Source organism: Chaetura pelagica, unplaced genomic scaffold, assembly GCF_000747805.2.
Source record: "Chaetura pelagica isolate M959 unplaced genomic scaffold, ChaPel_1.0 scaffold386, whole genome shotgun sequence".
NCBI classification, from domain to species: domain Eukaryota; kingdom Metazoa; phylum Chordata; class Aves; order Apodiformes; family Apodidae; genus Chaetura; species Chaetura pelagica.
In genome coordinates this window covers 1,711,737-1,722,680 of record NW_009953703.1, presented here as the reverse complement: position 1 = coordinate 1,722,680, position 10,944 = coordinate 1,711,737, and the positions used below count along the sequence as shown (strand labels likewise).

The window sequence follows — 10,944 nt, the reverse complement described above, 5'->3', positions numbered from 1 at the left end:
ATTGAAAAGGGGCCAGGAGGAGGAGCTGGGGAACTGCAGCTGCTCAGCACAACAGCTGTCCCTAGAAATCACCCTTTGAAAGGAGTGAGCACCAGAAATAGAATCAGGAGGTGGCCAGGCAACATGGAAATGTTAGGGCGATACTTTGCTAAGCCCATTTTCTGCCGGTGGTGTAACTGTTCTGTTATACACAGGAGAAGGAGCCATTCCTGTACAGTGGCTTTAGGGCTGGCACTATCTTGTGTGACATTCTTACAAGCAAGTGAGGAAGACGTGACCTTGAGCAGACAGCTTTTGGGCAGGTGGAAAACTGGTTGCAGTTAGTCAGAAAAGTTACCAGCAGTTCACCACTGGAAAAGGAGGTAATGTTGAGTGTGAACCTGAGCCTGCTGCTCTTTTGTGTTTCTGTGCATGTTTTTGGGGAGGAATGAGACTTGTTTAACTCTGCACAGCTGGGAGGGGCTGTGAGCACAACAGAGGACAAAGTTAAAATTCAAAGGGACAAGAAAAGTAGTCTGGAAAAAGCTCAGGGTTTGTATTTCAGTGGTCATGCTGGGAAGTGAAGGCAAGTGGTGCGGGGGCTCAGTGGGGCTTGGGATGCTGCCCTGGCTCTTCTGGGAGAGCTCAGGAATGAGAGGCTTTGGCTCCTGGCTGCTGCACTTCGACAACAGGGCTTAGCTGGAGACAGTTCAAAGGGAGCAATAAAAATAACCAGACGTGGCTGGGATAGAACCTCTGTAGGCAAGTCAAATCTAATGGCAGGAGATGCAGTGTGGTCCTTTGGCCTGGGGCCCACAGGAAGGAAATGGACCTTTTTCTCCTTGCCAGTCAAGACAAGACACGCTGGGCTTAAACTGCAATTTAAGAGGGGATGAATATGTCTTTGTGCAACACAGCTCAACATTTCCCAGTAGCACACACTGCCTCCCTGACTCCATGTAAGCTGGGTTTAGCACAACATCCATTCCAGTAGCTCACGTGGCTTTCCTGAATTAACTGCTTAGCCCATGGGAATCATACCATTAACTTCAGAGGAACTAGAAAATAAAGAGTGCATTATAAGGTTTTTATTGTTTTCAACCCCCCCATCTGCATTCCCTTTAAGAACATCAAAAGCTTAAAAAAACAGAGACATCTGCCACCATCTTTGGAAATGTGTGTTGCACTTTCTTCTAATCTAGACCAAGCCTTCGGACCCTTTCCATGCCTTCAAGAAATAGGCACATTTTTCTTTTATTTAAGAACAGACCTGTTTCCCGGGGTTTTAACAGAGTCCTGTGTCAGCACAGTTAAAAAATGCTGGTGCTTCCTCTGCACAGGTTAAAGGTAAATATTAACCTTTGATGCTTGAACCTGAGTCACAGCTTCCGTCACAAAATTGCATAATACTTTTTGAAGTGCTCTCCAACAAAGTAGCAGAGCTGAGGTCATGGGCAAAGGTGCCTGCTGGTTTTACCTCACTGACGTTTGTTATTCCTTTGCTAGGAAGAAGAGCTGCAAGAAGTAACCTGTCCCCTCCTGCACCCTTTCTGACCACCAACATGGCATTGCCCATGAGGAGCTTGGTCACTGACCCTGCCAGATACCTCCAGTGTTTCCGCCTCTTCCTGGAGAATTCAACTGAGCACCAGTGCATGCAGGAGCTGGTGGAGAGGCAGCTGCCGGCTGTGGTAGCAAGGTAACATGGAGGTGACCACACTGAGCTGGGGGACAGCCTGGTGGCACAGTCCTGCTGCCGTGACGGGCTCGGGGGGCTGCCTGTGGGAGGCAGATTGCTGTTCCCTGCCTGGAAGTCTCTGATAGGGCTTGGCTGCAGATTTCATTCCCACACGTCAGGACGGAGCCTGCCAAGCAGGGAAGAGATAAGGCTGAATTGTTTCCTTGCATGCAAATCTGCAGACAGGCTGAGAAAGTTCAGTCTGGAGGAGGCTCTGCGGAGACCTTGGAGCACCTTCCAGTATCTGAAGGGCCTACAGGAAAGCTGAAGAGGGACATTTTTTAAGGGCATGTAGTAATAGTACAAGGGGAATGGTTTTAAACTAGAAGAGGATAGAGATTTAGGTCAGCATTAGGAAGGAATTCTTCACTGTGAGGGTGGTGAGACTCTGGCACAGGTTGCCCAGAGAAGCTGTGGATGTCCCATTGTGGAAGTGTTCAAGGCCAGGTTAGATGGGGATTGGAGCAACCTGGTGTAGTGGGAGTCTAATGGCAGGAGATGCAGTGTGGTCCTTTGGCCTGGGGCCCACAGGAAGGAAATGGACCTTTTTCTCCTTGCCAGTCAAGACAAGACACGCTGGGCTTAAACTGCAATTTAAGAGGGGATGAATATGTCTTTGTGCAACACAGCTCAACATTTCCCAGTAGCACACACTGCCTCCCTGACTCCATGTAAGCTGGGTTTAGCACAACATCCATTCCAGTAGTTCACGTGGCTTTCCTGAATTAACTGCTTAGCCCATGGGAATCATACCATTAACTTCAGAGGAACTAGAAAATAAAGAGTGCATTATAAGGTTTTTATTGTTTTCAACCCCCCCATCTGCATTCCCTTTAAGAACATCAAAAGCTTAAAAAAACAGAGACATCTGCCACCATCTTTGGAAATGTGTGTTGCACTTTCTTCTAATCTAGACCAAGCCTTCGGACCCTTTCCATGCCTTCAAGAAATAGGCACATTTTTCTTTTATTTAAGAACAGACCTGTTTCCCGGGGTTTTAACAGAGTCCTGTGTCAGCACAGTTAAAAAATGCTGGTGCTTCCTCTGCACAGGTTAAAGGTAAATATTAACCTTTGATGCTTGAACCTGAGTCACAGCTTCCGTCACAAAATTGCATAATACTTTTTGAAGTGCTCTCCAACAAAGTAGCAGAGCTGAGGTCATGGGCAAAGGTGCCTGCTGGTTTTACCTCACTGACGTTTGTTATTCCTTTGCTAGGAAGAAGAGCTGCAAGAAGTAACCTGTCCCCTCCTGCACCCTTTCTGACCACCAACATGGCATTGCCCATGAGGAGCTTGGTCACTGACCCTGCCAGATACCTCCAGTGTTTCCGCCTCTTCCTGGAGAATTCAACTGAGCACCAGTGCATGCAGGAGCTGGTGGAGAGGCAGCTGCCGGCTGTGGTAGCAAGGTAACATGGAGGTGACCACACTGAGCTGGGGGACAGCCTGGTGGCACAGTCCTGCTGCCGTGACGGGCTCGGGGGGCTGCCTGTGGGAGGCAGATTGCTGTTCCCTGCCTGGAAGTCTCTGATAGGGCTTGGCTGCAGATTTCATTCCCACACGTCAGGACGGAGCCTGCCAAGCAGGGAAGAGATAAGGCTGAATTGTTTCCTTGCATGCAAATCTGCAGACAGGCTGAGAAAGTTCAGTCTGGAGGAGGCTCTGCGGAGACCTTGGAGCACCTTCCAGTATCTGAAGGGCCTACAGGAAAGCTGAAGAGGGACATTTTTTAAGGGCATGTAGTAATAGTACAAGGGGAATGGTTTTAAACTAGAAGAGGATAGAGATTTAGGTCAGCATTAGGAAGGAATTCTTCACTGTGAGGGTGGTGAGACTCTGGCACAGGTTGCCCAGAGAAGCTGTGGATGTCCCATTGTGGAAGTGTTCAAGGCCAGGTTAGATGGGGATTGGAGCAACCTGGTGTAGTGGGAGGTGCCCCTGCCTGTGCAGGGGGGATGATCTTTAATGTTCCTTCAAACCCGAACCATTCTGTGGTTCTATGAAGTACAGCTTACCCTGAATAAGTGCTAAAATGCAATTAACAGATATTAAATTCTAACATTAAATTGACTGAAAGCATATTTTAATAATAATTTTAGTTAATATTTAGTACGTATAAGTAACACTCCTGCTTTGCCTTCTGTGCACGTTTGTTGCTGGACCCCTCACTTTGCAGGCTGGCTCAGGCAGCAGGCATCTGGATTGAAAGCCTGGTTCTGGGGAGGACCTTCTGTGGGACCAAGGGCTTATGGCTCTGCCAGAGCCTTGCTTAGGGACTTAAAGTGTGTTACTTCCTCCTTGTGTTGCAAAATGCAAAACTTCCGTAAATAATTGTCAAGCTGCTGGTCAAGACCCAGAGCGGTCTCTGGTCCTTAAAGCACAGACATGGGGAAGGCACATACCTGCTTCTGCTCGTATGCACCTGTAACTAAAGCAGAACTCTTCTACAGATTGCCAAAATAACTGGAAATTGGGCATCTCCAAAGAGCAGAGTTTTGAATCTGCTCCTGCCTGCCCACTTGTAGGCATGTCTGTACCTGCACATGCTGCATTTGGTTTTGTCCTGCGGATTTTAGTCTTCATGGGATCTCTGCTGCTTCACACAATGCACATCACCCTCTCTACAGGGCAGCTCTGCTAAAATGTATAACTCATGTTTTTCAGTATTGGAAATGGGAAGTCTACAATCAATATTTTAAGTGTTGGTGGTGGAGCAGGTATGCTATGAACTTCAGCCTTGGTATGTTTTTCTCATTTTTTTTCCAAGCACAGGATTACAACTTGCAGAAAGAAGCAGAGTGGAAAATAAATCTTTTCTTGAAAAGTCAGGTCCAGGGACAGATGGTGTTAACTGGTATGTGGCCACATCATCTGAAAACAGCTTGTATCTCCCCACCCTGATTCTCTTATTCTCTCCACAAGAAACCCCCTTCTGCAACATCAGTCCTTGAAGACTGAGAGAGACCTGAACTGCTCCATAGTGTTTCTATGCAAGAAAAGCAATGTAACATCTCAGACTCCTCAGAATACAAAATTTTTACTTGCATTGCAGTTACTATTTACTGATGTGGTAACTCCCTGTCATTGCTGCCTCCTGCCCTTCTACATGACAGCCTGGGCTGGCCTTTGTTTTGCCTGTACAGACTTGCTGACCACCATCAATACACAAGCTCCTCCTGGAGCTACTTTCCCCCAAAACACTGGAGATGAACATAAGCTCTAGAAGAAATCTAGTAGGAATCAGAAGTAAGTCTCTTACCTGAAGTTCACTCGTTGGAAAAACAATACCAACAACATTGAGTCGCTTCTTCTAATTAAATTCCTGCTTAAGTTCCCTTGTAGTTAAAGCCTATGTTTTTTAATTCTGCTCTCACCATTAAGTCATCAGACTTAAATTTTATAAGGAGAGTTAATTTAGTTGAAGTGCTTTAGTCATACCATTTCCAAAGACTAAACTCAGCTTTGTCAGTCTCTCCTAATAAGTAAAAATAATTGTATGTAAATGGCTGGCATTAGTTATAAGACAGAGAGTGTGACAGAGTAGGAACATTGCCCTTCAAACAAGGGAAACCATTCTTCTGCCAATAAAAAAAAAACACACCAAAACCAAAAGGTTTTTAAGAGGAACACTTTACAGAATGAGGTACTTAACTCCTTAACCAGGGACACTCTGCCTTAGCCTGATGGACATTCAATCAATAATGTGCAGGCAAAACTAATTTTGTGATGTAAAAAACCCTCCACCTCTCAAACTGGCTTGTTCCCACTCTGGGTCCTGGGGGTGAAGGGGCAGCAAATTCCCAAATCCCCCTAGCTACCCCTGCCTGATGTGGGAGGGCAGTGATGGAGCTGCTGCCCTGGGCTCTCTGCCCAAGTGCTGCACAGGGAGCCAGTGCAGAAGGAAAGACTTTCCTCCCCACTTTTCCACCTCGAGGGACAAACAGACCATTTAATGCAGCATCACATCCCATCCCACCCACCCAGTGGCAGCTCTGCCCTCCCCTGCAGCCTGATGAAGTTCCCACTCTAGCACACAGCACTCTGTACCTTTAAAAACCATAAAAGTCATCAGTGCTGCTATAAAGTAGCAACCATGCTATAAACTATCCCGTTACGTAAAATGTTTTAATTAGAAACTTAATGGTGAACATAGTGGTAGCCTTTAAAAGGTAATTGTGTTGGAGAGTTTAAATAATTTGGATAGCCTAATTGCCAAATTGTTGATAATGCAAGCTGCCATGGATTTGACTGCAGAATGCCTCAGGACACTTGTTTGCATATAAAAGAGCTAACCGAAGTCAATTAGGGCTGTGTATTAAATTATTAATCAAAGGGGTGGTATGTTGTTGTTTTGTTGGGGTTTTTTTGTTAAAAACAATACAAGGGTGGTTTGGCCACAGAAGAAGTGAAGGGAATATCTTAACCTATGCACAAATAGAAAAGCAAAATTCAGATTTATTTTTTTTTATCAGAACCTGCACAGCCTTTTCAAAGGGCTAATCTATTTTACAGAAAATTGGTAAAGCAAGCAAAAATCAAAATCATTGTAATAGTTCATTACAAAATCTGTGTTTCTAGATTTTACCACAGCAGCCTGCAGACAACTGGCTTTGCTCTGATTTTTCAGCAGAGTACAGGGCCTGCAGTGATAGCAAAGCTGCAGCTATTTCTGCTGCTTCAGAAATCCAATTTCCCTCCCTCAAAGAACAGTCTTGCACAGATACCTTGTACATTTTGGTGGTTTTAGTTGCTTTAAGAAAGACACAAAAGTCTGAAAAAAAGTTTTTCTGTTAAATTCTCAGGGTGTTAATGAGCAGGTGAGACCTGGGCTGCAGTGTCTGATTCTGACTCGTGGTGATGTGTGGTGGACCCAGAAACAGGCAGGGACTGCTTCGTAGTGAAAAGAGCCCTCTGGGGGAGGACCTCTGGGGTCCACATTATGGCTATTTAATGCCCAGTATTTTCCTTTTGCACCTCAAATTTGCTCTATAATGGAGCCAACACTGGTGGAAACCCAGGGGAACTGAAAATCTTGAAGATGGGCAGAAGCTGTGCAGATCTGATGGGAGCACTTCACAGTCCCTCAGCAAGGGCCTGTCTGGCCATCAGGATTCCCTGCCTGAGCTTCTGTTGAGCACATAATTTTGTTCATTTGCAGGGAATTTTGTGACGTGGAGTTCTGTGCAAGCACAAGTACATCTTTCAGGACAAAGCTCAGTATCTGTCTGCAACATGACCCCTGGGTCTACTATTCAGCAGCTACCCTCTTTTTCACCCTACCTACCTTAATTTATTCTTCTATTATTTTTTCCACCTAACATTCATTCAAGCACAAGAAGCAGAAGGGAGCACTAAGAAAGCTACATGAGCTGGTGTGATACTATCCCTGGAGCCAGGCCTCAGGAGCATCATCTCCCTGAGCTTCCTATATTGTGGATGGGGAGAGGTGGCCAGGAGCTTCAGCAGCTCTTCTTAAATTTTGAAATGTTGGCTCCACTGGTACTGCCATTGGTGAAACCATTGGAGCCAACCTGAACAGTATCCAGAGAGAAAAATTCCTCAGAAAGTAAAGGCAGCTCTGGGGTGTTCTGTAAACAGGGATTGGATAAACAGAAATGGTATGTGCAATATTCTTGCTATGGAAAATGTCAGAGGACACTAAAGACAAACAGACATAAATGTTGTTTCTGATTCCAGTGTAAACAGATCTTCTCCCTCACACACATGACCAGGTAACCAGTGAGATGCTTGGCTAAAAATGCTCTTACTGACTGCCAGGAAATCCTGCCAGGTTTGCTCATGGTTCGGGACCACCAGCACTGGTACCATCAGGATCATTTAGGATCGTCCCTGGGAGCTTAGGCCATATTGACCAAATCTAAGGTCATGCCATGTGCATGTGTCTGGTTTTCCTTTGGCGTGGGAAGTCAGAGAGGAGCAATGAAGACAGTTGGGAGTGATATTTAGATTTTTCTCAAATCCTAGAGCTAAACCCTCCTGACAATGAGCTGAGAATGCGAAGTACCTGTGTGGTACATTTTGTGTACATGGGTGACAGGCACCAGACCTCAAAACAGGGGATGTGGTGATGGTCAAGATGACATTTGCCTGAGATTTGTTTTCATCTTCTACTTACTGTTGTTGTTCCCTAGGTGAGATGGACCTGCAGATCCTCTCAAAAGTACAAGCCAGATATCCAGGAGTCACCATCAACAACGAAGTGATAGAACCAAGTGCTGGCCAAATCATGAAGTACAAAGGTACTTTTACATTAAATAAGTTGACATTAAGCATGCTAAATGCATCAAAAAGAGTTGAACACTGGATGACCCCACATTCAGATGATTTCGTGTCAGGATTGGATTTTAAAAGTTAAGTAAGTCACAATCCTATGTTTTTTTGCCATCATTGCTTTTCAGCAGCGTTCAGTCCCTCATGAAAATCTGTCTCTTACTCTGCCAAGAATTCTGTGTGGCAAATGCTTGGGCTAGACAGAGTTTAAAAGCTAAGCAAGGTGGGAATGGGTGAGTGATTTTATGGGAATAGAGTAAAAGCCTCACATTGCAGAACATTTTTCTCCTTCAAATTGCACAAAATCCAGATCCTTCCTCAGCATCAAAGGGAGAATTTAAGTGTCTCATGGTAATTTTTGCATATCTTAAACATAATTCCCAAGTAACAAATAGCTAAACCTCACAGTGTTGCACTAAATTAGTAACCATCCTTTGTATTATAAAACATGAGAAGGAAAGCAAGATGGACAGGAAAGATTTTTTGCTGTGTGCTCCATGGCTTTGAGCTTGTTTCCTTCCATCAGCCCAAAGGTCCTAGCAACATTCACGAGGGAAAGCCAAGTATTGCCCAAGGAGGATTGAATGTTAGTAGGGACACTTTGGTCAAATTACCCTACAAAGTGAACATTAAATATCAATCCATGGTTTTACTATCACTGGATTAATGCCTATCAGGCTTTACCTTAGCAGGTAATTATGGTCATGGATGGAGGTGACACCAGCTACGCTGCACAGGCTGTGAGCAGCCCTGGGCAGAGCACACCTTGCCAGAAAGTGGCTGCTGAATGGCCCTGGCAGTAATGAATGAACCTCATCAGCAGGTCTGTGCTGCTGGAAATGCTCCAACCTGTAGTAAACACCAGACTGTAAAACCATGTTGTAAATCTCAAACTCTTACTCTTGCCTAAGTCCTTAAAAATGAAGAAACTTGAGGAAGTCAAAGCAGAAAAAAAAAAAAAATAACAATCCCTTTCTCACTGCAGTGGGGAGTTCAGAGTCACTGGAAGCACTGAAGGTTCCCAGGAAACAGATCATTTTTATATCTGTCTCTATATTATATGGATTCCATATTTGAAAAGATGGCTCATGCAAAATTCCAGATTTACATTGCTCCAGGCTGAGATGATGGAGGATGGGCAACAGAGCATCTGCTGTCTTTTATGAGGCAATTTGAGCACTTGCATGTAGCATTTCTGCCCTGTCTGGGCCATGGAGCATAGGCTACATGGGACTGGATTTGTGCTGAATCTTCCTGTTGGTCTCACCACCCAGCACCAATTAACTGGCAGCCCTACCCTACTCCAGTGAGTTTCTTTGTAGAACAAAGTTAAAGAAAATATAAGATGTTGTCCTTATTTTAAGTTTTATGCTAAACTAGAAATGAAATATTCATCTGAATTTCTTTCCTTAAACTTTCTTATTTGGTAATTAATCATGTCCCCAGTACGTATCATTAATTAGGTTTCTGAGCCCTAAGATTTTCCAGGGAGAATTGGAAACATTATCTGTGCCTCTGAGGATTCAGTAGTTATGTTTTCTGCCTAACCAGATACTTTTTCCTTTGGAAGGAGAAGCCACAGTCACATGAGAAGTTTCATACTGGGACACGCAGTGATGACAAACTGAGGTTTACCTTAGACTGGGTCGTCTGATGGAGGCTCTCCTCAAACCCCATGGCCAGGCTGTGGCTTTCCTTCATTCCTGGTCCATGTCCAGCTGAAGTGCCTTGGTGAACATGGCTGGAGTGTCAGTCCCACCACAGCTGAGCTGCACTGCCATGGCCTACACAGTGTGGTTCAGCTGTGGGCAGTCTGGTCTGGGTGGCACCACAATTCAGTTTTCTTCCTTGTGTCTCCTCGCAGATTGTCAGCAATTGAACTGAACCAGATTGCACCAGATTATTTGTGATGGTGATAAGAACTGCTGCTGAACAAGTTGGGTGGTAAAACAGCAACTTAAATCTGACTGCAGGTGCTGGGGCCAGGGACTGATAACTGGAAGCAAGAGTAACAACAGCAGCATCTGAAAGGGGTGGCCCATTTCCAGACATAAAAGAAAGGAAATAAGCACAGATGGAGCATTCCTCCTCTGTCCCGTGGGGTTAGGTCCTAATCACAGGCCAAAAGGAGAGACATTGTGATTAGTGCTGTACAGGCCTAGGTCTTAGCAAATCGTGTTGTTTTGAACATGTGTTCTGTAGCTAAGGCTCAGTCTGCCTTTGGGCCATGTGGGTTAATTCTTTGTGAACTCCAGCGAAGCACAGGAATCACATCAGGGTGAGCTTTGTCCCGGGGCAATCCCGAGTGCCAGGCGGGAGCGCAGAGTGACAAGCTCCATATGCCAGCAGATGGACATTAGCATTCCAGCATCCCCTAAACTATGAAATTATCTCTCAGTTTTGCTCTCATTAAAGCAAAGAAAAGCAGTGATGAGCCAGGCCCTTTTTATAAATTATTCCTTGAATCCACTTCTCCGGCTTTCTGCTTTCCTCAGTTTGTGCATTGTATGGAGGGCTGAAAACACACCCTATGTCTTTGCTTTGAAATGCTACTGTCTCTTTTACCTGAAGCACTTGGCCAAAACTGTGGGCTTTTTGAAAAAATCTCATTTATTTGAACACAGGAGAAGCCAAATGCCAAGAGATGGGTCCTTGCTCATGGAGCAAAGCTCCATCCATCTCCCATTACCCCTGTGACACATTCCCATAATGAGCCATTTGCTTTCTCTGCCCTTCTTGAACTTTTAAGTGAGCTTTCCCTCCAAAACACAGTCCCTTTGATCCATCTTCAAGCCCTTGTATTTATTTATTCAGTCCATGGAAAACCCTCTGCCATGGCCTGGCTTCTGCTCAGCCATCTGGGCCTTGGGCCCAGACACCTGTGTAGGCCATGGCACCTAAGCAAAGAGGTATCAGCTCTTCTCCCATTCAGCA

General features: G+C 45.1%; 1 protein-coding gene across 1 annotated transcript in view; it reads left to right on the top strand.

Annotated features, from left to right (window-relative positions):
* Positions 1–2,991: 2,991 nt before the first annotated feature.
* The window catches only part of HNMT (histamine N-methyltransferase), a 14,203-nt gene continuing 6,250 nt past the window's right edge, over positions 2,992–10,944 (top strand). Inside the window, exons 1-3 of the mRNA XM_010000371.1 lie at positions 2,992–3,128; positions 4,384–4,436; positions 7,872–7,979. Coding sequence (XP_009998673.1) covers positions 2,992–3,128; positions 4,384–4,436; positions 7,872–7,979 — 298 coding nt within the window. The remainder of the gene's footprint in view (positions 3,129–4,383; positions 4,437–7,871; positions 7,980–10,944) is intronic.